The following is a 27,148-nucleotide window of genomic DNA, read 5'->3' as shown; positions in this document are numbered from 1 at the left end:
AGCAGGAGATTGCTGCTTTTGGTGGCATTGCACTCTGAGATAACTTTATGTGAGTTGTGAAACTGTACAATCAATAACACGCTGTTCTACAGCGGCCTGAGCTTCTCTATGGTGGGATCTGTGCCTTCTCTCCTTTCCCTTGAGTCCACACTAGCCGTTGTACAGCTGGGTCGAAAACTATTTAACAGAGTGGATTCAGCTAAATGTTAATCACCCTTTTTGTTGGGTTAGGTTTTTGCCAAATCAGCTAACTGAACCACATCACTGTGTGATCATCTGAGTGCTGGTATAAAACAGAGGACAGACATGCATGAAGGCAGAGGAGGCAGCATTGTGGCTGCACTAATTCAGACCACTGTAAGCTGCTGTGAGTGGTGCTTTCAGTGAGGAAAGGAAGAGCAGTGAAGAACAGTGATCAGACAAAAGAGAAAATAGCAAAAATAACAAAAAATATTTGGAGAGGACATGGAAAATAGCATAAGGATGACTATCAAAGACCAAATTCTGCCATATGTAGAGGTGTATGCCCATAATGACCTTGTCTAGGTTACATTCTGACTGAATGTAACAGCATTTAATTTATTGATATATATTCTAACTTGTACAGATTTTTTTCTAGATATTGTATATGCAAACTCCGTAAAAATATTTTTAGTACTTGAGGAAGGCATCTGGAGTACTGATTATAAGGAATGTGACATAAATGACTGCAAGTGGCAAAACCTGTCTAGCTTGATAATTAGTAAAGAGCCTCTTCTGATATTCTTGCAAAGCCCTGGGTTTTGCCTATTGATTGACTGTAATGCTGACCTGGCTTTAGGATCTTTTCCTTAAATGACAAATTTAAAATTAACTTACTTCTGTTGAGCTTAGTCCATATAGAGTCAACTGTGGCGAAGAACCAAATACTTAATATAGGTCTGTAACACGATGGCAACACAGAAGAAGCACAGGCCTACTAGAGCTGGCTTCAACGGCTGAAGTGAGGTACCCGAAGCAACCTGGAGCACAGGTTATCTGCCCGAGTATTCACTGATACGACATCTCCAGTGGGTTGTGCGCTGTAGCTAAGACGTGAGGGACACTGCTATGGATACCCATAGTGTCTGCAGCTCTCCAGACGTATCTTGAACTTGAGGCAGCGTACACACACCCCCGTCCCCACCGCTGGAAGTGTTTGTCGGAGCAGCAATCCTAATATTCGGGGTCTAGAGGAAGCCTTCGAGCTCCAAGCGCGCTCTGACAACGCAGCGGTGCCTGAGCTCGAGCGCAGCCCGGGCCGCACCGGGCCAGCCCGCCGCAGCCGCCTCGGGGCGCCCGCTCCCGGCGCTCGTCGGAGAGCTTCGGCCGCTGCCGCGCGGTCTCGGGGGCCGGGGCGGCGCTGAGGAGCGCCGCGGCAGGGGAAACTCCGCAGCCAGGGCCGGCTCGGCAGCTCCGCCGCCCTCGCGGGAGCCGGAGGCCCCTGCTCCTCGCCCCGGGGGTCCCAGCGGGGCCCGCCCGCGGCCCCCTCCTGCCCAGCAGGATGGTTTGCGCCGCAGCGCCCCCCCCCCCGTAGCTGGTGGTTTGGCCCTGCGCGCGGCGTAACGGGCAAACGCGGGGGCACACAGTGGTTGCCGAGCGACCTGGTTGCTAGGCGGCGGCTGCGGGGGGTGGGGGGAGGCGGAAGGGCGGGCGACCCGGAAGCTCTGCCATCTCCGGTCGCTTCCGGGACAGCCCCAGGCCTGGTCACTGCCGGCCGCCGGGGGCGGCCATCTTCGCGGGGAGCGGGGCGGCGGGGCGCTCCGTGTGGCGGCTGCGGCGGCGGCCGCGGGGCTGGGCGGGCGGGGCTGACGGGCGGGCGCGGCCTCTACCTGCGGCGTGGGGAGCGGAGGAGGAGGCGGCGTTGTGGCCGCCGCCATTGCCGCCGTCCCAGCGGGGAGGATGTTTTCCTTCTCCACCGTGCAGCCTCAGGTGCGCGGCCGCGGGGCCGGGCGGGGGCACTCGGACGCCGGGAGCTGCGGGGTCGGGAGGAGGAGGAGCCGAGTCTCGGTGTCGTCGTGTTTTTTTGGTTTTGGGGGAGGGGGGCGCATCGCGGCCGGCTGTGGGCCAACCCGCATCGAGTGTCGCAGCGGCGAAAGAGCTTGTGGGAGCTGATGGCGTTTGCAGGCGTCGGGAGCGCGGAACCGCTCCTCCGTGACAGCCTGCAGCAGTTCGGGGTCCTTAACTGGGGAGGAGAGGGGGAGAGCTGATAGGGAGGGGAGAAGGTGCAGTGAAAGCTTGTAAAATCAGAAATGAAGAGGTAAATAAACGATTTCTTACAAATCTATTTTTATAGCAGAAATATATGAGGTTGCTCCCCCCCCCAGCTACTAAGTTATGCAACTGTCACGCGTTGTTGGGAAGATCAAAAATAAATGGCTGTAAGATTAGGCAAGTTAGTGGAAGAAAAGTTTTTTCACTGTTTTTTAAATAGAGCAATCTAGACGCGATCCGGAAGGCATCTTTTATCATCCAGTGAGCAGGATGGGACTAGCACACTATGTAGGCTTTGGCCCGAACCACTGCTTTCATTATCATGTTTTATGTTGGGAGATTAGTGTGTGATGGTTTTGTTCCACAATGAGATTTAATCGTTCTTTCCATATGTGAATTTGTTCGTTATTTTTGTTTTGTCACTGTAGTAAAACAGTGAAGTTGTGATATTTTCAGGGATATGTAATTCCACTTTTTAATAGTGAGAAATTCAGAGGAAAGCTTTCTTAGTGGTTAGGATGCTAGCTGTAACCTTAGGAGGCTTTGCTGTTTTACCGTGAACTTCCAGAGTTTAATTATAGCCTTACACAATTAACCTTGAGTGAGTTTTCCTGCCACACAGCTTTGTCTCTCTTGATATTCTATGCAGTTAACCATGGAAGACGGAGGTTTTTGCAGAAAGACATTCATAGCAGGGGCTTAATCAGGTATTACAAGGAATGGAAGGAATTATGCCAGTAATAAGAGGTGCATTCCAACCCTTTCTTGCATACCAACATGCTTTTTTAAAGTGTTGGAATTATTTGTAACATGTAATAAGCATGGTGGTCATGTGCAGGGAAGGGCCCTGACATATGCACTTGGACTTACATCCATGAGATGGATGTTTCTGAAGTTCAGCAGCACTCAGTTGTTTCAGCATTAACTGTAGTAAGTGTATGTACTTTGTATTGTTCTTGATACTTGAGTACATTGCTGAAGTAAGATTCCCAAGGAAGAAAACATAAAGGAAACTTCTGGGAATAACCAGTATAATGCAGGAAGAAGATATATATTTCAAGTTACATAAATATTAATTTGTTGATTAAAATAGGTGATGTTTGGAAAATATTTAGTACTTGAGGCAGTAGTACTTAAGAATGGAGATCTCAGAATTAGTAAGTCTTTGATAAAATCTTGTGGTTCTCTGCTGTTCAAAAGCAGTCAGTGAACTTTCTGTTCAAGAGCAAGTTGATGCTACCTGCTTGATTATAGCTCTTACTTGGGTAACTGTCCATGAATAATCTAGAGTTGACTATGTAATGATATTTCAGATTAATATCTGAAGTTAAGATTTACCATGAAGTATATGAGGTACCTCATTTACCACTGGCTTTTTTTTTTCCTACATATGTTGTGTGAAGAGATTATTTCCCCCATATAACTGTATTATGAAGTATATTAGAAAGGTGATTTTTCCAGTTTTGTCTTGCAGATACCAAGATAGGCTCAGGAATATTGTGAACAAACATCTTCAAAGAAGAGTAACGGTTTGAATGAAAATAACTATTAACATCTAAACATTTTGAGACATGGTGTCAGCTTGCAGACTTTTCAGTATAAAAGTAGTTTGTTACTGTTTTTCTTCTTTTTCTCCTCTTGTTGATTGCATTTTCTTTTCGTGTGTCCTTTGTTGCTGTGTAGGAAAAAATGTTTGGAAGAGGGAGAAACCTATTTGACTGTGATGAGGGCTTAGAGACTATAAAGGAAAACCATTTTCAGTTCTGCAAAGTTTTAAAATCAGTTCATACAAATAAAATTTAAGCTTGTAACATGTCAGTGGACTGCAGCAATTCCCATTGTGTTGTCATCTATAGCAACATATATCCAAGTAATACAGCAAACATGGCGTAAAAAAAAAAAAAGATAAAATATCCTGAAAGATACAGTAAGTGTAATAGTGATGCTCTTCCAGTTGAGAAATACCTGTAAGAAGCTGTCCATTAACCTTTTGTAACTAAATGTTGTCTTCAGTGCAAATTGATGGCAGTGTTTGCGTTGCTTAAATACTGATTTTTCTGTATCTCACTTCCCTATTTGAGCATCTGTTGATTAGTTTATTTGAACTGTGCTTATGTTTGAAACCCGGGAAATGTAGCTTTTTTTTTTCTTTTCCAACTTTGGTGAGCTTCTGATTTGTCATGCATACGTATGCCTTCTATTTTTTGTAGACAGAGATATCAACTAACATTGAGGTGTTGAAACTTTTATAGGTATTATGAAATCCTCAGTTAAAGAGTGTGGTACAAGACTTGTAATTGTACATTGGTATTTGGAATGATGCTTTTTTTTTTTTAATGAAGCTTTTTTTCTTCTCCCCCTTCAGGCCACTGTTCCTCTGAGTCACCTTATCAATGCCTTTCATTCACCAAAAAGCGCCACTACCACTGCCAGCTCAGCTTCTGTGCAGCCTGTCCAGAGGGACACTGCCCCAGAACATGACCATCAGCACAGTGAGGTATGAAGAAACTTGGAAAAAGTGGTGACTTAAACTGTTACTGTTCAGATCTAATTCAATTATAAGTGAATTTAATATTTGACTTATTCTGTAAAATAATTAGGCTAAATAAAACAGCATGTGAGCAGATAGAACAATTCTGACAGGTAAAACTTCAGTAAGTCAACGATTTGGCGATAAGAGTTCTACAAATATATAGGATTTGATTAATAAGCAAAAAACAGCTAGTATTTATCTCTAGTAATTTGCAAAGGAGGGAAAGCTTTTTTATTTTATTTTCAGCTTAATGTCTGTTAAAGTAACAAGAGTGGATCTTCCTTTTTGTAAACCTGATTTTATCTTTTCACTCACCGAGTTTTAGCAAAGTTAGTTTCTGTATATATTGTGAGAAAACTGTTGCCTTCGATTATGTTACTGGATTCTGAATAGATTAAATTTGAGTGTTATTTTTTCTATAAGAAATATTTGTCATAGTCAGATGTTGTTTGTTCTTAATGAAAAATCAAAATACAGAAGGCACAAAACAAGAGATGAGAGAGATCTTGCCATTTCTTTTCTCTTTCAACTAGCTTCTTGGAACAGATTTCTTAACTAAAAATGTTTGAGAAGAAAAACCTGGAGTCAGCAAGGGGTCTCTGTAACTACACAACTTTCCAGATCAACTTGGATGCCATAGATATATTCGTGTCTCTGTTTTGTGATTCCATGTGAATACAGAGATATTTGCTTCTGGCAATAAAAATTAATCTTAGTATGAGACTTGGACTGGTGAATAGAACTAAAAGCATGTTTCATTTATTCAGTTCTGTTTGTCGTTCCACTTGGTGAGATAATCCTTTAAATCCATAGATATTTTTGCATTTAATGATTTCTCTCTATTCCACTGTATACCAGTTTGCTTCCTTCTAGGATGCTAAAATTATATTAAAAAAAAAATCTTTTAAAATGATCTAAGTAAAAGTTGACTAGATTGACTGGCTAGTTGACTGATTTTTAAAATCAATAAATATTTAAACAGTACATGAAGTTTGAAATACTGAAGTTAAATCAGTGGGGAGGCAAAAATCACTTTTTTGAGAACTTGAACCTGTATGCTCTGTGCTGCAAGATTAAACTTATATTTGTAAGTAGTATCCTCTTTGAAGGGGCATGGAAAATACTTCAGGATTTCTTGAATTTCTTCATCCTTCATGTTCATTTCAATTCTGTATGTAATTGTTGAACTAAAGCAGGAAGGCTTGATTTACTCTTCTAAACCATGTATAAAAGTCAAACGATGATAAAAATGTACTTGTTCTTATCTTGTATAAAAACTGTTGAGCAACAATCTGTCTAGCCTTTAAAACAGAGTACTTTGCTTACTTATAAATCCAATTTAAAACAAAATACTTCAGAGTGTTAGATACCTAAAGTACTCTAGAGTACACAGATATCTATTTTACATTTTTTTTCCCCTTGGCATTTTATTCAAGTAATTTCATGCATGTATTTTTCTTGAAAATCCAGTCTCACTGTGAAAGTAGTTGAACAGAAAACTTATTTAAAAATAGATCTGGGAAAAAAGGATCTATAATCAATAATATTTTAACATTAAAATAATTTGTGTGGATTAAAAATCTATGCAAATACATGTTTAGATAATTTTCTTAATCAAGAGATAGATGCAAGTATATATTTAGAATAGCTTAAGTCTATTTTTGTATAATATTTTTAAAAGTTACTCTTTTATCTGTAAAATGCAAGTTTAAAATTACTTGAATCAAGGCTACTTTAGCATCTCAAGTGGATGTGCCTTACCTAAGTCTTTTTTTTTTTTTTTTTTTTTTTTTTTCCGTAATTACCTTGTTTTTCTTTGTAGGAAATATGAGGCCTAGCTCCTACCCCTTTTACATGTAAAATTTTGCATTTCATTATGTGTTTACCCACCTTGTGGCTGGTTTGTATTTTAACTCTGGGCTTTTAAAATCTGGTCTTTGTGCTACTGCTAAATTTGTCCTGTCTTGAGCCTTTCTGCGAAAAGGCTGGCTGGAAAAGTTGGAGTTTTGATGAATTTTGCAGGCTGCTCAGTTAGATGAAATGCAATGGATGGATATTCCTGTACATCTCTGCCCCTGTTTCTCACCCTGTCCTACAGATTAGGAAGAATTAGAAAACACAGCATTTGTTTCTGTGTCTACTCAAATCAGGGAAGGTGTTAGAAAGAACATTGAACTGGGAAGAAGACTTACTTGCTATAAATTTCCTTTGACAGTGAAAATATGAATGCATGCATATGGAAAAACTAGTCAGTATTTTTTCTTTAGCTGTGTCCTTTTATTTGTTTCTCTTAATTTAAAAAAAGTTTCAGTCTGAACTGTATAATATAGATGCTGCAAAATAAGTTGAAAAGTAATTCATTAATGTTTTTTTCCTCTCTAAGGTAGTCTTAAATATATTTTGAACTTTTATCACTCTGTTTTCCAGCCAATACTGAATTTAAGAGATCTGGGATTGTCTGATTTGAAAGCTAACCAGCTCAAAGAACTAGCGAACAGGTTGCTTCCTGGCTATTATGCCGAAAAGAAAGTCTCTTCCCAGTGGCATACATCCTACGTCTCTGCAGAGTCCTTCTTTGAAAATAAGCATGGTATGTTTCAGAGTGACATGCAAATAAAAATTAATGAGAGTTAAATTATGAAAGTGAACAAAATTATTCTTCAGTTTAATCTCTTCTACAGTAGATAACTAATAATTTTTAAAAACTCAGAAAAAGAGCACTAATGTTTTTGTTATATACAGGTCATCTCAAGAATTATGCTTTTAGAATTCTGGGATTCTTGGAAATTTGAACTGAGATTTTTTTGGGTTTGTTTCTTCAGATTCAGATTTGAAGTTGTCTGCTATTTAACTTGTCTGAACTAAGTTATGTTACAAGTGCATTTTCTCTAATGATAAAACTGAGCTATTAACAACCAGTTTAATTCATCAGAAGGAAAAACGAGATTATGCTAGTTTACTAATGAAACATGCTCGTGAACATTTACAGTTTTATATAAAAGTTATTCCTTTTTTGTTTAAGCATTATATCAGGACATTAAAAAAGAATTTGAAGCTATTAACAGCCAATGTAAAGCATTTCATTACTGAAGTAAACCAATAGCAATTTGCAGTTTGAGATATTTTGTTGAGGTTAGTTTTAAACATTGCTCCTCCCCCTACATAGGGGAGGTTTACAAAAGAAGCATCTCTATAAAGATGCACAAGAATATGTTATAGAAAAACATGCATATAGCTGGGTTTTGGGATGCTACTTACCTAGTAGTGCAATTGGGAGAAAGGACAGAGAAATGCTGTCTGAGGCTACTGTTAGCAAGAAGGTATTGAATCGTATTGTGAAAAGGCATTTTAAAAAAGTGCTTCTAAAGGCATGTCGCTCAGCAGGAGGAAGAAAGTTGCAAGTGCTTCCAATGCTTTACAGCTTTGTTGGATTGTCATGAAAGTTCACCAGACTGATTATTTCATCAGGCAAAATTACAGATGGAAAACTGTCACAGGCCAAGGAAATAACTAAAACTTTAAGGACGTACTGTTGGTATAGGTGGCTCTTAATACTGTGGATGACTGTTGGTATGCTGATAGTTTTATGTTGTGTATATACTTTCCTGATCATAAAGTAAGAAGAGTATTTGTATTTTTAACTGAGGTATTCAGAATTAGTTTGTATTAGAATCTCCAGTGTGCAGCATTGAAGAAGATTCTGCAATGTACTTTACTAGAGAATTAGCAACTATCTTCCCCCCGAAGTTTCTCACTATTTCATTTGTTAGCTTGTAAGCTGTTATTACAATAATGTAACTTTAAAAAATGTAGTGAAAACTTCAAGATTCCTTTTTGCTTTTCTAGCTCTATCTAACTTATATAATAACTGTATCATAACATATAAAATACAAAATGAAAAAAACTTTTTTGTGACTTACCATCTGAATTACCATGGACAAGAGTTTATCTTGGCCTTGTTTCCTCTCTAAACTCCCTGTCCACTATAGGACTATAATAAAATATGGTTTGTATTCAATATAATAAAGAAAAAACTGCCTGCCTCAGAAGTAGGGTGTTCATAGTTTGTTTTATCTCTTTACAGGTTTTGTGGATGTTTTTAGTGCTTTACGCTCATCTTTCTTGTACAGACAGCATCCTAATCCCCTCCAAAGTTTGTGTTCAGATCTGCGGTGTTGGCCAGGTATAAAATAATAAACTATATTTAATTCTGTATAATATATATTTTCTTTTTCTGGGAAAGTTATCTTTTTTTTTCTGTCTTAAATAGGAATAATTTGGGAAGTACTGGCAAACTTCCAGGAATAACCTTTAAAATTATATTAAGACTTTAAATCATAACATTATCTTTACCTTTGAGTTGCTGAATTTGAAGATCTCTATAATTTACTAGTGTGTCTGCAGAATGAAGTTAGTAGATATGGTGTAACTAGAGAATCTTGTTTGAAGTTGTCAGGATTTGTGCATTGTATTCTTAAAAGGTGATAGATGAGCTGACTACTTTCTAATCAATAAACATGTTGAACCTGGCTATATTCATCCAGGTGATCTTTTCAAGGTGTTTGACTTGTTTAAACTACTCTTGAATGTGCGATAGGTAACAGGGCTGCATTAGGAAGAGCAATATCAAGAACTCAAGGGAAGTTATTACCGTCCTCTACTCAAAGCTTGTGAGGCTCCATCTGGATCCTGTGTCTGGTTTGTGGGACCTGCAGTTATAAGAGAGACTGGCAAATTGGAGAAAGCTGCAAACTGGCTTTGTTTGGTTTTGATGGACCATTAAGAGGGATGCAGGTTTTGGAATATTTGATGTACAGAGGGAAGTTAAAATGTGACATTTTTATAGGCAGCAGAAGAGAAGGCAAGGGATGATCGCATTGCCATTGAAACCATATTCTTACCTTTTTGCTGTGCACCTCTTAGAGGTGATAGTTACTAGCTGCAGCATGGGAAATTCATGTTGTGAAATTTTCACACTGAGAATGGTTAGACACTGGAACAGATTGCCTGACAGAACAGAGGTTGTGTTGTCCTGATCTTGGAAACTTTCAAAACTGAGCTGGACAGGGCCTTGAACTACCTGATCTAGTATTGAAGCTGGCCCTTCTTTGAGCAGACTTCTAGATGACTTCTAGAAGTCTTTTTTAACTGATACTGTTCTGTGATAAGAGAAGGCTTGGTTAAAACTGCAGGATTAACTGGAATTAGTGGTTATCTTAATCTTCTTTTGTTAGGTGTGTGGCTTTTAAAGTTGTGTTTTTTTTTTTATTGTGTTCCTGACTTTCCTGAGGTGTATAATAAATACAAAGTTTCAATGACAGGGTTACTGAGGTGTGACTGAAGAAGCTGCTATGTTTAACCAGCCTCATTTCTTTTGTCAGTTTCTAAGTTAACAGCACATACAAGGCGTTCTTGATCTCTTCAGGATACTTTATTAGCTGAGTTTTTAGAATTTACCTTCAAAAGCAGGAACCTTTTTTGCTGTTCTTCTGGATTATCTTCTAAATGTTTCATGTTTGTTAGTCAGCATTCCTGGATTCATTTCAGCAGTGTTTTTCTGTTCCCTAAGATAGTGATAGGATTGGCCATTATCCATAATTCACAGAATAGATTCATGAATATTTAGCAGAAACTTTAAGGAAAAATATGTTGTGAAACAGTAAGTAGTTTACTTTCAAGTTCAGATTGCATGCATTGTTCGTGATCGCCTAACTGTTGATTTATAATACTGCAGTTTTCGTTCATTTGTCCAGTTTATTTCTTTTTTTTACCTACAGGTTGCTGTATGCAGTTCTTTTCATTTTCCCACATTGGATATGCGATAGCTATGGATAATGACTAACACAAAATCCCCCACATTTTCAGACATAAGTTGAGGAAAACCATCTGCTCAACTTGGTGGGGGAGGGGAATTATGTATAATTAAACCACAATAAAGAGTCTTTTTCATGTAATATGTTCTGAAGTCTTAGTGGATTTTTCTGTGTGTGTACATGCAGTGGTAGTAATGAAAAGCTCTCTCTTTTTTTTTTTTTTTTAAGTTTATATACAGTCCCGAGGCTTTAAGACTTTGAGATCAAGAGCAAGACGCCTGCAATCAACATCTGAACAGTTCACAGAAACAAAGAATTCACTTTCTTCACTTCTGAAGGTAGTAACATTATGATACAAGTAACATGAAGTTGGTTTGAATGAATCGAATACTTTCTTTTGAATCAATCTTCACAATTTCTGAAGGATATTTTGTACCAAGGTGAAAAATTTCTTAAGCCTAAAAATTGAACTAATAACAATGTTTTGCTTTCCTCTTTAATACAGATTTGCTTAATATATTTTGAATATAAAAAATGTTTAAATTTTATCATTGTTTTGAAGTATAAAAATTCCTAGAAATTAAATTCTTCATACTCTGTAATTTTGTTTTAAAAACAGTTTGGAGATGAATAAAATATTCATTTAATTAGAAATATAACTAGTTTAACAATACATAATAGCTTAACATAGAAGAACATACTTCTTTTTAAGCATTTCAGTATGTGATTGAGTGCTTAAAGAATTGACTTGCTTGTGACTACTGTCTTTTTATGGTACATAATTTGTCATTTCAATGTTTATGGGTTAAAAACTCACTTGTATATGTTTGATTCAGTAGATAGCTATCTAGACTTGGAATAACCAGATACTCACCAAGACTTGTTAGCTAAACAACATTAATCTAGGTAGTCTGATTCGTTTATAATTGGCTGTACAAAAGTCAGGTTAGTGAAAACACGTGTTCTGATTTTACATGTAAATTAGCTTTGAACTTCTCATTCTTCCTTTCCTCTAGGCCTATGTGGTTTATTTCATCTGTGGACTAATTACACCACAGATGATGCACCAAGATAGCTCCATGCAGTGGTGCTTAGCTGTGGTAGGGGATGCTATGTATATTTGATTAAGCTCTATCAAAACTGTACTTGTGAAGACATTTTCTATTTGGAAATAACTCTAGGTTCCTTTCATGAAGCAGAAGGCTTAAGGTAACAACTCCTGGACTTGTGCTAGCTGTGTACAGAGCTGTCTCTAGGCTACATTTTCTTTTCAGAGCTGGGTACAAAGCATACATATTCCAATAGCCTTTTGTCCTTTGGGGTCTGGGAGGGCTCTGAAGCTGGTCAGCTCAGAACCAAAATTCAGAAGCCCCTGCAGGAGCCATTGTGATTCTGCACTCGGACTACTGCCCTGTATTGTCTAACTAATCCTACAGCACCCGGATTGTTTGTTATATTGTTCATTTGCTTGTTTTTCCTCCTCGCACCTTGGGCTAGTGCTACTTGATTAATGAATGGTTAAGTATAAATCAAAACTCAGTGTAAACTAACGCTGCTGTACAAAATATTTTAGGGTTTCATCCTGAGAAAACGAAGAGTTGATGTTGAAAACTTAGATATGTTAATGAAAACAAAAAATATCCCAGAGGCACATCAGGATGCTTTTAAAACTGGTTTTGCAGAAGGCTTTTTGAAAGCACAGGTATTCCTGCAAAAAACACTTGGTGAGTTGTTTTAGTTTATCTTTTTGTCTTTGCATTCAGAAAATAGTTTAATTCAACCTGTTTTAAAATATTTGTTTGTTTTCTTTTACAGATTCCTTAAGGCGATCACGTTTGCTTTCTTTCTTTCTCTTTGTTCTTTGTTTTTATCTTGCCGTATATTCCTCATTTTTACCTGGAAAAGGCTCCTTTTCTGATGCTGGTTAGTTAACTTTTTTCTTTTTTTTTGTTTTTACTCTTTCACTCATAGTGTTTCTTTTAGTAGGCTTAGCACGTATAGACTGTATTTAGGCAATGTGATTGTTATAGGGTAACATTTCAAAGTGCTAATGGAACTGGAGACTTATTTACTGTTTTTGGCTAGCACTACAAAAATAGCACATAGCACTATGAAATATTTATGAAGACAGTTGTCTTTGGTTGTACAAACATTTAATAATATACATAATATGTATTATATATAATTTTTTCGTATACTTTTGGTGAAACAATTACATGTTTCAAAAACAAAAAGCAGAGGAGAAGTTGGATTATTACAGGTTATGTATTTGTCTTCAAATGTAGATGATGCATGGTTTAGATCAGCAGTAGGCAAAATGGTTGGATCTTATTGGATCTTATTTGTAATCATAGGCTAGTTTATAGTGACTGGGTACTTGTATAGCCAAACTGCCATCATAAGAACTTTGTTGAAAATACCAGAATGATCAAAGGCTGAGCTAATGTAAATGCAGAATTTCAGTATTGGGCTAAGTTAGGATCTGGTCTGAACAAATGCAGTAACATTGAGGGGGAACTTCTAGCTTTGTTTACTTACCACTGGATACAGGGCTTTCTGCTACAAATGACCAAAGAATATTCTTATCATTGATTCACTGAAAATATTTTGAAGATTTATATATAAACAAATATAAAATAGATCTTATTCTTGCTGGACACTTGTAAATGTAAACATTACTTTTTAAAATGGCAGATGTGATAGTGGCTTAACAATATACCCACTGATGTGCAAAATGTTCTCTGTGAATGAAATGACTTTATGTGTAAATTTGTTCTTCTTGCTGTTTGTAGTACGTTTTCGAACATCAAGCATCTTTGATGCAGCAGTTGATCCAATTCAGTTGAAAAATGTCACCTTTGAACATGTAAAGGGGGTAAGTTCAAAAGTGTGTAAATTCTTGCTTGACTAATCATTGTGAGCTTGAAGAATGTTTTGTTACCTAAAATTTTCCAATGAACTATTTTTAAAGAATAAACATCTCCTCATGTTTCAATAAGCCTAAGACCTTAACATTGAAATGAATAGAGGAATGAACATCAGGATAGCATTTCTCAATTTTGTGCAGTAGAGAGGCAATGCAGTCTTGAGTTGCCATGGGTTGATTAATTGCCTCCTTCCTCTTGACCTGAAACTTTCTGTCAAAAGTACCTGAATCTAGGCAGAATTATATGCCAGCCTTTCTCCAAGGAATGATCACTAGCTTTCTGGAACACAGAACAGATTCACATAGTAAGTTAGAAAAACACAGTCAGAAGTGGTAGCTGCATTTTTACTTAGTAATGGAGACAGAAGCCTAATATAATATGATCACTCCCAGAACTGGAAGGTTTGTACCACTGTTTTTCTTTTCTGCTTCTTTTTTGAGGCATTTAAAGCTTGTAAAAGATATACTCCTGACTTATAAAATCAAACTTACTGAAGGCTAGACTAGCAAGTAGGTTAGTTGGGGTATAAAAACAGAGGCTCGAAGTACCCATTTCATCTATTTCTTCAGAAGTGGTCTAATACCGTAGAAGGTGGTAATGCCATTGAAGTCTCCTCTCCTAGCAGCATCTCTTTACGATATCTGGTATTAGGCTACAGGGAATATGGGGATTTGCAGAAAGAAGTGGAAGTGACGCAGCTGATGGTAAAGCTTGCTTGCCCTCCTCCCCCCCCCCCCCCCCCCCCCGCTTCTTTCTATTCAACTGTTCTTCAGGTGTCAGCAGCAGAATAAGGATCTCCCTCCTCTCCCCCGTCTCTCCCCTAGGACATAGATAAATTAATATCTTTTAAACAGGGTAAATTCTTGACATACAAATTTCTGATTCTGTGTTTATCTTGTTAGTAAGATCTGATCTTGAACTGTTAGGTTATTCCATCAGGTTTTTATCTTTAGTGTTTACCATTTCTTATAAACAATTCTAGGAAATAGGATGAATTAAATTCAAGATGCTACCACAAATTTCACCTATTAAAAAAGATTCAGTGCTTTATATATTTAGTCATAATTTCTGGCTTGTTTTTTAATGTGTAGGTTGAAGAAGCTAAACAGGAATTGCAAGAGGTTGTAGAATTCTTGAAAAACCCACATAAGTTTACTGTACTAGGAGGCAAACTTCCAAAAGGTAAGAATTATTGCTCAACAGAAGTGAAAATCAGACACATCAGATATATGACTACCTTTGTAGCATCGTTCTATATTGAATGACTAATTTACAGTGTGATCTCTGAATATTCTTATTTCATTCAGGGTTAGGGGATTAAAAAAGAAAAGAAAAATGGTAGATACTACTATCTCGGCAGATACTACTATCTCAGTAGACAGTAAAATAATGTATGACATTGGTGGTGAATATCCTTGCCTCCCTAAACTATTTGAGAGGAATGAGTCTTCAGGAAGAGTTGTAAAAGTTTATCAGTTAAAGGGTAGTCCTTTAAATGAGGTATTCATGGAATCGGTAAGGTTGGAAGGGACCTCTGGAGATCATCTAGTCCAACCTGCCTGCTCATATTGCTTTAAAGGAAAAAAAAAAAAAATATATTGCAAGCTTTCTGTGTTAGCTTCGGTTCCTCATTTATAATTCTAAGAGAGAATTTGAGGTATTCTGATAGAAGGAGCAAAGATGCCTGGATACTGCTTGCTTTTGGTAAAAATTCAGTAAGAATTTATTAAGAACTTTAAGGCTAATAAGTGGAGGTGGTACAAAGCAGCGTACTGTGTAGGTACTGTGTTAACCAGTCAAACTCTGCAAAAATCAAACCAATTTCATAATTCTTAAGAACCTTACTTACATGACTAAGACCCAGTATTTTTTGAAGTCATATCAAAAAAATTGTGTGCCCATAATGTCCCATAAACTGTTGCCAAATTAATCTCTTTTTGATTAGAGTTCTAGGTAACCCGGAGTTTCTTTTTAGGTTGATCTTTCTTTTTCTTTTTTTAACTCTTTCTATAAGGACTTTTTTTTTTTTTTAATGGTAATACCTTTCTGTGACCAAAGTTAATTCTGTTGTATCTTGTCTCCTCTAAGATGTACGTACATAACAAGAATTTAGTCTAAACCCCACACAAATTAATGTAAGACTTTTTTTTAACTGTCTTATTTGAGGAATATCTTAGGGTTAGGAAATAATACTGCACCTTCTTTAATTATTCAATTAATGTGCATACTACTTTATCTTGAAAGGCAGAGCAGTGTGCATGAGTGCGATGTGTGGGTGTGGTAGTTTTTTCATTTTGTCTTAATACTCTTGAAAAGCCTTTCTTCTTTTCACTGCTGCTTTCAGCACTCCTAGCGCTTGGTAACTGCTTTAGATGGTTCAAAACAAGTGTTTTCATTTAAAAAAATATGATCAAGTTTAGTTGTAGTAAAAAGCCAAGTGAATCTGAAATGTATAGACCTGGAAGTCTGTTTGCTGTCAATTCTCTACATGTTTTAAAATCAATGACTTAGAATGTTTAATAAAAATCCACTTTCAGAAGGGACTTTACCATCTCTTTTAGAAAAGCCACAAATCTAGGACAGTTACGAGGGGGTGTTTTGAAAAAGAAGAAAATGTGATTCTCCTCATTCTGAAATGTAATTCTTATTAAGACTTCAGTGGATTATCTGACAAATAGTTCTTTTTTTATCTTTTGGTTTCTTCCTGATAACTTTTGAATGTTTTAAAAAATAAATGATTGTCAGAAATAGATTTTTGTTGTATGCTTAGTAATCTAACAAACCATGATATTATGATAGGAAATACTGTATCAGGCTACAAACAAGGACTTTGCCTTTCCTCTCTTTGCGATAGATGACAGTCTTTCTTATATTTTGGAATCAGCGATGTGATATCTAGGTAAATACCCAATACGAAGAGGATGCTAGTAGTGTTTCAGCTGTTCAAAGCAACAGTAATTTTGTAGAGTATTTCAGGCTTCTGCTTTTATTTAATAATCTTACAAATTTTATTGTTGTTTAAAAATGTATTGAAGTGCATCTAGATCTGTTTAAGGAAATCTGTTTGCAGTGCAAGTAATGACAGTATCTGAAATGGAATGTTAACAATGTATTGAAGCCAAATATAAATTACTTTTTTTAATGCGTGAAAGACACGTAAGCTCTATAGCAAGACTCTTTTGTGTGACTATGCATATGTTTTTATTTTCATTTCAGGTATTCTGTTAGTTGGACCACCTGGTACTGGTAAAACGCTTCTTGCACGAGCTGTGGCTGGTGAAGCTGATGTTCCATTCTATTATGCATCTGGGTCAGAGTTTGATGAAATGTTTGTTGGCGTAGGAGCTAGTCGCATCCGAAGCTTATTCAGTAAGTTAAATATGTGTTCTTAAAATTTTTATTATGAAAGGTAAAGTATTTAGTGGTGCTGTTCAGAAGTAGCTGGAGTATGTGCTTTGATTAGCTACAGTTTTAGTTACAGGAAAATAGTAATGTCTGAGGCTAATAAATAAAATTTCCGAGTAAGCAGAAGAATCTCAGAATTCCATAAATAGCTGTTAACTGCAGAAACCTGGCTAGTAGTTACACTGAAATTGTAAAAAGAATTATAACTACGCTTCCATTGAGAATTAAAATTTTTGTTTAGAAGTGTAACATCCCATGAACTAAATGAAATATTCTAAATGTAAGATAAAATAACATTAACCTTCTTAGTTCCATCATATTTTTATGTTGACTTTATTTTTTCTGAACTAAAACTTGTTTAGTGCAGGATCAGAGTATAGCATCTATGAATGCAGTTGTGTGGGAGTGGGTTTTTTGTAGTGACTTTTCATGTCTTCATGGCTAAGTCATCTGCTGCTTCTTGTGTCACATATATTAGAAAAAATAAGTGTTTTTATAATACAGGATAATGATAAAGCAACAAAAGCAAGGTTGACCTTTGCTGTGGTGTAATATTGTAATTCAGTCCTCTAAAATATATTGGTTTTCAAGTTGGTAGTACTCCTTTTGAGTTCAAAGATATAACTGGGTATTTTGTAAATTAAAATCTCTTCTACAGAGTAGCCAGTTCTTTTGAGTATTTCAGATATGGAAATAATTGTGGTAGCTTTTTCCACCTCCATATGATTAAAATCTTTTAAGTATTTTGTTGAGACAGTGTTTTAATAAGTGTGGGTTTGTTTATGGTTTTTTTTCTTTTTTTGTTACCAGAATAAGGTCTGCTGTGACTGATTTGAAATTTTTTTCTTGATCCCGTCAATAGGCTCTGAATATAGGGCTTTATAACGATCATTAACTGATAGGACAGGTGCCTGTTTAGTTTGATAGCTTTCATATAGCAGAAGACTATTTCCACTTTAAGTATGCAAATAGTTATTAAAAGAGGAAAAAACGTACCTTTTTCTTTAAATGGAAGATTGATAATATCAAGCATTTAAAATGTATTTATGGGAGAAATGTGGCTTGTTTCATGTGGAAGTGTGCAAGATATGGCAGATGTTTCACACTTTATAAATGCATGTTTCTATTGATGATAAAGAAGTCATCTGACTTCTACATCAACAACGTGTCTGATTGGGATGAATTGCATTCTAGTATGTGCATACTAGTGTGTGGTCTTAAAGTCATATAAATACGGTTTTATCTTCAGTTGTTAATACCTGTAAACTTGAAGGTAGTTTGCTTTGAAATAACAAGCAGAACCTATGAAAATAAGTTACTACTTAGACCCATTGCATTTCGTAATATTTTTAATATATCAATGCTCTGTACCTGAGTCTCTGAAATAACCTGTAGTTGTGTGCAGTTGATATGAAATACAACAAATTTCTTAATCTATTTTACTAGTAGTTTCCTGTAGCAGGGTGAGAGAATAAAGAGAACTAAGGTGCACCATCTCCCTGCCAGCTTTTATTTGTTGCTTCATTTGAAAGAAGGATTTAATTTTGAAGAGACTGAAGTCAGGACAGTTGTGGTGATGTCTGATAGAACACTTCATGATCCTAGAACAATAGAAATAGTGGAATCCTAAATTAAATCATACAGTTTCTATTATTTTGTGCAGTGTAAATGCTATTTCAACTGTTTTTCTCCATCAGGGGAAGCAAAAGCAAATGCACCCTGTGTTATATTTATTGATGAGTTGGACTCTGTTGGTGGGAAGAGAATTGAATCTCCAATGCATCCCTACTCAAGACAGACCATTAATCAACTTCTTGCTGAAATGGATGGGTAAGTAATGCATTTTCAGGTTATGGAAAGTGCTTGAATGAGTGATGTTTGGAATATCGTGTGGATTTATCTTTTCTCTGACCACTTTGATTTTAAAAACCTGAAAGAAAATTGATCAAAATATGTAAATCTACAGTGCTTCTCATAATTGGTTTTCAGTAGTGCATGTAGTGGCATAAATGACCCTGGTCTAAAGAATATAGAAGGTTCTAAGTTATAGTAGCAGAATAGCTGCAATTTTTTTAAAGTATTTCTCAATTTTTTTAGGATATCTGTAGCAAGAATAGGTTGAACTTCGGATGTTGGGACATATTTTCACCAGTTATTGGGTTAAATGTGACCTCTTGTGGATCAAACATGCTGCTTAACAGGTCTTTTCCTAATTGGCCAGTTGACTTCATTCCAAATAAGAAATATAATTATTGACTAAAGCTTTAAATTCTGTTCAAAAAGAATTTAATTATGTTCTTACTCTTTTTTTTTTCTTACAGCTTTAAACCTAATGAAGGTGTTGTTATTATTGGTGCAACAAACTTCCCTGAAGCACTAGATAAGTGAGTAATAGCTGTAGATCAATACTGTAGAGTATGTATTCCCCCCAAAAAAAAAAAAAAAAAAAAAAGGAGGGGCTGGTGGGAGGGTATGGAGGAAGAGATAACAAGGATAAAGTAACTAATTAGGTACTTGCTTGTAATTTCTAGAGTATTAGTGTTGTGGTTGGGCTTTTTTTGTGAAAAAGGATGGATGCTGGCCAATTTTTGGCATTAAGAAGTTGTTGAATTAAACCTGATAAAGTAAACAAGCTGCTTAAATAAGCATCTACAGTTTCTGCAAGTTTTTATACTTAAATCAACCGTGTTCCTTGTTTGCAATACATTTTAGTAATGGTTAATAGTAGTAGTTTACCTTACTTACAGATACAAAAACTTTGGTAATAAACATCTGTATAAGCTATCTTTTAACATACAAATGATTGGAAAAGTATGTTCTTTGCACTTTTGTGCCAGAAGTAGTGTCTGTAGATGTCTTTAACAAAAATCAATCTGATCATCCTACCTATATATATATATAAAAAACAGAATTTACAGCAGCACTTTAAAGTTTTGTTTTAAATTGTCTTTTTCCTCAGTGCTTTAATACGTCCTGGTCGCTTTGACATGCAAGTTACTGTTCCCAAGCCAGATGTAAGAGGCCGTACAGAAATTCTGAAGTGGTACCTTAACAAAATAAAGTATGATCCATGTGAGTGAATACTTTACCTTTTCCTGTAACAATTTGTTCATTGGGTCAGCCCACTTTTGTAATAGTAATAGTGGCTTGTACCATATGCTTCAGAAAGGAACACAAAAATCATACAGCATTTAGTGTTGAGATAGTTGTATAAAGCAACAATAGTTTGTTGTGTTTTGGCCATCAGGCTTAACTCTTCTGTTATAACAAACTTTTTAATAGAATATGATTCTTGCTTATACCTTGATCATTTCCTGATATTTATTCATGATGCGTCACAAGCTTTTTCAGGAGAAATATATCACTAATGTCAGATTTTTTTTTGTTTTTTTTTTCCCCACAGCTGTTGATCCAGAAATAATTGCACGAGGCACAGTCGGATTTTCTGGGGCAGAACTTGAGAATCTTGTAAATCAAGCTGCCTTAAAGGCAGCTGTGGATGGAAAAGACATGGTAACCATGAAAGAACTAGAATTCTCTAAGGACAAAATTCTAATGGGTAGGATTTTATATACCAGACATTCGTATATCTTAGAATACACAGTTTTATTTTGCAAGATTTCTACTTTTACAGATGAATAGATTTCTTGTTATTTTTCTTTTAAGTAAGTCTTCTATTAGTTAATTTTGAATAGAACCTTTTAAGACGACAGAATTAGTAATGCGTTAAATCTAGTACAGAGTGGATTTTTTTTTTTTTTTTTGAAAGACTGTTGTTATCAGAAACACTGCATGCTATACTTGAGCCTAGAGGAAGTCACAGAATTGGTATTCTATCCCTCTCCATTGATTTAGAAAGAAGAGGGGAAGAATAGATGATCGGAAGTGTGGAACTGCTATTTACCTAACTTGGCATGTAGTAAAGCAAAAACATCTGAGACACACACACCAAAAATACTTCTTGTCCATTCATGCTTGAGAGATGAAATAGAATTTTTTTTTAGATATTCAGACTTTTTTAATCTATTCATCTAAAAGCAACTTGACTATAGAGTTAGGTCCATTCTGAACGTTAAAATCCTACTTGTAAACATTTAGTATTTAATGAGTGCTAGTTAATTTTGGTTGTGCACTGTTCCTCAGCTATTTTATGCTCTTCTATATTTGCATATCTATAGTCTGTATGAACTGTGATGACAAACTGTGAAAACAAGTTTATTTCATGTCCTTCCCTTAAAGGACCTGAACGTAGAAGTGTAGAAATTGATGAGAAAAACAAAACAATCACAGCTTACCATGAATCTGGACATGCTATCATTGCATATTATACTAAGGATGCAATGCCAATCAACAAGGCTACAATCATGACACGAGGAACAACACTTGGACATGTGAGTGTTTCTAAAAATTTTATATTTGTCTGCTGTTGAGCATTTTTGAGGAATTTGTCAACAGTGCTATTCACTGAAATCAAATTATAATGCATTTTATAATTTGTTGTAGTAATCCGTTACGTGCTATCTTTTGGAAAACTCCTTGGTCGTCGTTTCTGTGTGATAGAGAGCTCTTTATTTGAAATGTGCTAGCATGAAGGATCAAATATGCAAGGAATTTTAAGTATGTGTGATTCTGTTGCATCCCATATCTTAATATAGCTCCCATGTATGAAACTTCAAAGAATGTCTAAAAGATTTGAAAATGGTAGAGTTGCTCAAATGTATTTTAACACAAACTTCAAGTAGTTCTTTGTCCAGTGCAACTTTTTCTGAAAACTGATCTGTTACTTTGTTCTAAGATAACTTTCTGTTCAAATGCTCAGTATGTCAGCTATTCTTGCTTAAGTTCTTCTATTCTGTCTATCTCAGTTATATCTGTTTCTGTGGAATATTGTTTAAGTTAACATGTTCAATTAAATAAAAAGTGTTGGTCTAAATTTTCCAGGCAAGTTGATATATACTCAGTAAAAAGTGTGAATAAGGAGAAGTAGATAGAGTAGACCTTTGTGAACAAAAAGTTCTTTTTTCTGGTCCTAAATGTGAGATTCTGGAGTTAGGTTTAAATTGTTTCCTTTTATGTGTTGCTTATGGCCTCAAGGGGGCTATTTCATCTGGTAAAGCAGGCAGCTCCTCGGCCAACCTGGTAAGTGTACATACTAGATGGAAGCCTAGGGCATTCAAATTGTTGTGTAAAAAGCTTTATATCCACTTCGGATATAAACCAGGGTATTTTTCAGCTTGATCCAGTATTTCTTCTGTTTATTATTACCTCACTACAACTTTATCTTACAGGTATCTTTGCTCCCAGAAAATGACAGATGGAGTGAAACTAGATCCCAGTTGCTTGCACAGATGGATGTCTGCATGGGAGGAAGAGTAGCAGAAGAGCTCATATTTGGGAGTGATCACATCACAACAGGTCAGCTGATCAGTAGTTAAAGAATTCCTGGTCAGAGGTTACAGATTAGCTTGTTTAACTTTTGGTTTTAGTAATTAATTTAAGCTTATTTAATATCCAGGTGCTTCCAGTGATTTTGACAATGCTACTAGAATTGCGAAGCTGATGGTGACTAGGTTTGGAATGAGCGAGAAGGTAGTATCATTGTTCTTAAATACCTGTATAGTGTGAAGAAATTTTCCTCTTCTGTAATTGAATGCCTATCTGGCTGACTGTGATTACAGAGGTCAAGCAGTTTTGGCAAAAAGGATAGTAGGCCTTATGATTTGACTTTTTTTGGCCCTGCTATGCAGAACTCAGCAATAAAACCTGTATATATAGCAGTTGAAAAATTAAGGAAAAAAATCTTCACCTCAAAATGACCTTGAAAATTATTAATGTTTACAGAAAATCTTCATAATAAAAGCAAATAGTTTGGAATTGAGGGACTTCATTTCGTGTTTTTAGGAGGGAGGATAGAATGCTAAGTTTTTGTAGATTTTAAAAACAAAAACCACTTCTTTAGTCATTCATTATTATTGAGTATTAGATCTATGGTGAGTGTGTGGAGGGGTTTCCGTGTTTTTTTGTTTTGTTTTGTTTTTTTGGTTTTTTTGGTAAGGCAACACTTAATCAGGATTGAGGCTCTGCTGTAACCTATAAAAACAGAACTTTGTGGTGATAACATAGTACATGAATAGACATCTTGTTTTGCTTTTCCTATTGAAAGCACTTCATTAAGCTTTTGATTAATGTTTTTTATTTGTTTGCATGTACAGGCAGTAGATGGTGAAGCTCTTAGAGCTTTATTGGAATAGTGACAAGACAAAAATATCCTTTGTTTTTTGTTTAGCTTGGTGTTATGACCTATACTGATACGGGGAAAGTTAGCCCGGAAACTCAGTCTGCAATTGAACAGGAAGTGAGAACACTTTTAAGGGTAAGGTATATATGTACGTATATATAGATAGCAAGTTTTTTTTTTCCTACATGTTTTTTTGAAATGAATTGAGTATCAGCTTACACATTAGAAAACTGGATACTCAAATAGCATTGAAAATAGTGGTGGATGGAACTATGCCCAAGTGTTTAAGGTAACTGCGATTTTGAATCTTTGTATTGTAATTTTGTTAATAGTCATGTACAGGCAGTGGGAAACAGGTTGATGGTGTCAGAAGTTCTTAATACACTCATCAATGGTTCCTTTTACATTTAGTCAGGATTTGTGTTTTGCCTATTTTATTTCTAGGAAAAAAAAAGTCTATAAATTGTTTTAGAAGATGCAAATGCTTTGTGTTACTCCCATGTTTCATAACTTGCAGCTAAATCTTTGAGTATAGAAACACCAGAATTGCCATACCAGATCAAATCAGAGTAACTCAGTCCGGTACCCTGTTCCCCACAAGGATCAATATCTGATGCTTAGGGAAATTTGTAACAGTAATCACAAAACTTCCAGATCAGAGTTCTACAGTTCTGAATTAGTTTGGTCAGCCTGGAAAGTTATCTATATCGAATAACATATTAACACTTTTGCTGTGGCTCTTTCTGAACTTAGTTGATTAAGAACTATCTGCATAGAATTAAAAACTGAAATTGAAGCTTACAGTAATGACAATGTGTTACTACTTGCAGCAACTAATAAAACTTGCTGGGTAGCTTCTGGTTTTCTAAAGGTACATAATCCTTTTAACGAGTTTAATAAGCTTTTAAAAGCAGCAGTCTGAGGAACATGCTTTGAATGCTGTATAATATGTGTAATGTCTAATGAAATATATTTAAACTTAAGCATCCACTTTTCAGATCTAGTTGGTCTTTTTAAGTCTTATATAAAAAATACTCAGGTTTATCCTTATGTTCTACTTTTGGTTCTGCTTCTGCAAAACGCAGAAGTGGCATGAAGTTATAAATAAATATTTCTTTGAGCAATTATGACATTGAGATTTTAAATCTTTGGGACTGGAGCTGTGCTAGCTGTGAAGTTTAAGATATGATTTAAAATACCTGTTTAGAGCTGTATTTATATAGAGACAATGTTTAAAATTGAATCCCCCTCTCCCCCCTTCCCTCCCCTCCCTTTTTTTTAATATTAGGACTCATATGAGCGAGCAAAGAACATCTTGAAGACTCATGCAAAAGAACACAAGAATTTAGCAGAAGCTTTACTGAAATACGAGACTTTGGATGCCAAAGAAATCCAGATTGTTCTAGAGGGGAAAAAACTAGAAGTAAGATGATAACATCCTTGGTACAGTAACTGATAATTCGAAGAATGTACATCTAGCAATGCAGTAGTCTTATGCAGCATAGCTTTTTTTTCCCCCCTACCTGATGTGTGTATGACACTTCAAGATTACTCTGCAGTCTCTTGTCAGCTTCTGTTACTCATCTATTTGTTGTGTCTGTTCAGAATAAGACACAAAATAAAGCAAGTTCCTCATTCTCCATCTGCTATTCCAGGAAAAAATTTTTCAGAAATATAAATCTCAGGGTTGAATTCAATGTTTTGGTCTAGTCAAAGGTGTTGAAGTTGAGGAGAAAGAATTGTGCAGGTATACTGGTATGTTTTGGCGTAGCTTCCTGGGGTTGCACTGCTATATGCGCATTTGAAGCGGTACCCCCATAATACGTACTGCAGAATGTTTTCTGGAGAGTGACACCTTAAGTGCTAAAGGATTGACATGTAAAACTGTAGTATGTAGTCTGACTAATAATGTTCAAATGCTATTTTGAAGATAAAGATCAGTTAAAAAGAAAAAAGACTCTTCTTAGAAATGTAACAAAACTTCTGTATGAATGAAGCAGTGCATCTCTAGTAATGGGAATTGTGAGAGCTCCAAGTTAGTTTAAAAAAAAAAAAAGTGATTATTCTTTGAGTGCTTTGGGGGTTAAAATACGCACGTGTGGCTGGGAAAGAAATTTTAATGCGAGAACAACAGCAAGATAAACATGTCTAAACCTCTTTGGGCCATGTTTTGGACAGAACTATGGCAGGAATAAGAGAAATAACTGACCTCTGATGTGCTGCTGACAAAATTCTCAGAATTTTTATTACTGCAGTAGATGGATGTGATTTGAAAATAGTGCTTTTATAATCCTGGAGATTCTACTGAATTAGTTTTTGCTAATACTATATATGAGTGTTTGATTATCCAACAGAGGATTTCTTCAAAGAGGACAATATTGCTCACTAAAGAATAGTTCAGAAAATGCTTCAAGCATGCATTGTTTCAAATAACATTCCCAGTTCTCTTGTTCAGTAAAAGTAGGGAACTAACCCTTTTCTTTCAACCCTTACAGATGTTTTCTGGAAATTCTAGGCTTATAAGAAAATGTTTCAAAAACAAAAGCAGTTTCCAATCAAGTAGAAGTGTTTGCTATCAATTATACATGCCAGTATACTTATCTCATGGAACTGTTTTTAGGAATAGCATTGCTTGATTATAATCTTTCTGTGCAATGAGTTGTAGACCCCTGGGACTATAAACTTCTGTTGCAGAGAGAATGCCTTTATTGAAAGTAAACATTGTTGGAGGTTAAAGTAGTTGGGCTGGTGCCAATAAATGTGAATGGATATTGGTAGCTACACTTAAAACTAAAATTAACAAAACTTTTAGAATTTTCCGAGTGTAACACTTGATTATAACCTAGTTCTTTTTAGTAAGAGCACGTGTTTTTCTTTCAAAACCAGGATAACTTTCTATTCGCTTATTTTACATTGTTGGCTTAGTATAGTGGCATCCCAGTAAAGTGGGGGAGAACTTCCAAATGTTATAAAACAGTATACCAAACTTCTAGGCTGACTAGTTACAGTTGTACATGTATTTTAATGCATATTTGCATTACATATATTGCATATTTGGCATCTGTTTTTGGAATAATAAAGTTGATTTTAATTACGCATATTGGCTTTCCTTTATTCACTGTTAATTGCTACGAGATGTAATACCAACTACCGTACTATGTAAATTGAGGTGTATGAAACATTTAAACTTGTAAATAAATTTAAGAATTATAGCAAAGCTGCCCTTTTTCTAAATAGATTTCTAGAAAACTTTCTTCTGAGAAAATCAGATATTGCTAGTTGAGTAATGGGACTTGGAGGAGATTTTTTTTTTCCTATGTAAATAATGTGAATTTTTTATTCAAAAAAAGGCAAAAACCTTTTCATTCAAGTCACAAAAATCTATATTGAATGATATGTTTTGGGGGAGGATTCTTGTGGTCTAATTTATGTTTTTCTTTCAAAAGCTTCTTGCTCTATGCAAAGAGCAGCTGAGTACATTGTCTTTCAGAAAATTAGTCATATCTCATTGGCTCATGAAAAGATTTTTAGAGATGAGCTGTCAATTGTAAACAGTATCTTCTCTGGTTTCTGGTTGAGTAACCAGAAGATTTGTGCCAGTAAAGTGTTTATTCTCATTCTGTGGTGGTTGTGTGCATGTGACCGTGTGGAGTTTTGGAGAAACTCATTTTGTTTTAGGCATTGGGTTTGACTTCTAGTGTTCCTGGGTACATCTAGGTGTCTAAATTTCTCCTCACATAATTACTGCAGAGATGGGTACTTGTAACAGGCAAAACTGAAATTCCACTTAATTTCATCTACTGCCAATTAAACTTTTGATTACTGAGAGAAGAAAAAAATAGAAGATAATAAACATGGGAGACACGTCTCCCCACCCTTCCCCAGGCTCTGTCCCCTTACTGATCTCAGCGTCCCTTGTTCTGCGCTGTTACGCTGAGTCACTACATGGAAGGGACTGGGAGGGATCAGTGATGCAGGAGGTTGGGGTCAGTGTGTAGTG

At 36.0% G+C, this 27,148-nt stretch overlaps 1 protein-coding gene across 1 annotated transcript; it reads left to right on the top strand.

The window, feature by feature from the left end:
• The first annotated feature begins 1,833 nt into the window (after positions 1 to 1,833).
• YME1L1 (YME1 like 1 ATPase) lies at positions 1,834 to 26,246 on the top strand. The gene is made up of 19 exons (XM_062569001.1): positions 1,834 to 1,950; positions 4,598 to 4,729; positions 7,193 to 7,355; positions 8,850 to 8,948; positions 10,807 to 10,916; positions 12,152 to 12,302; positions 12,394 to 12,501; positions 13,371 to 13,453; positions 14,597 to 14,687; positions 16,722 to 16,874; positions 18,608 to 18,740; positions 19,232 to 19,294; positions 19,870 to 19,982; positions 20,314 to 20,469; positions 21,150 to 21,301; positions 22,199 to 22,325; positions 22,426 to 22,499; positions 23,197 to 23,283; positions 24,437 to 26,246. The coding sequence occupies exons 1-19, from the start codon at positions 1,921 to 1,923 to the stop codon at positions 24,578 to 24,580; spliced, it is 2,169 nt and encodes a 722-aa protein (XP_062424985.1). The 5' UTR covers positions 1,834 to 1,920; the 3' UTR covers positions 24,581 to 26,246.
• Positions 26,247 to 27,148: the final 902 nt, after the last annotated feature.

Source organism: Rhea pennata, chromosome 2, assembly GCF_028389875.1.
Source record: "Rhea pennata isolate bPtePen1 chromosome 2, bPtePen1.pri, whole genome shotgun sequence".
Classification (NCBI taxonomy): Eukaryota; Metazoa; Chordata; class Aves; order Rheiformes; family Rheidae; genus Rhea; species Rhea pennata.
The sequence above is the reverse complement of the archived record's forward strand: the minus strand, read 5'-3'. Positions and strand labels throughout refer to the sequence as shown.

What these genes read in the sequence shown, in the direction of transcription:
- YME1L1 (XM_062569001.1), top strand. Translation starts at nt 1,921, where the DNA reads ATGTTTTCCTTCTCCACCGTGCAGCCTCAG. An exon ending in CCTTTGAACATGTAAAGGGG is followed by an intron (nt 13,454 to 14,596) that starts GTAAGTTCAAAA and finishes TTTAATGTGTAG; the next exon opens with GTTGAAGAAGCTAAACAGGA. An exon ending in TTCCCTGAAGCACTAGATAA is followed by an intron (nt 19,295 to 19,869) that starts GTGAGTAATAGC and finishes CTTTTTCCTCAG; the next exon opens with TGCTTTAATACGTCCTGGTC.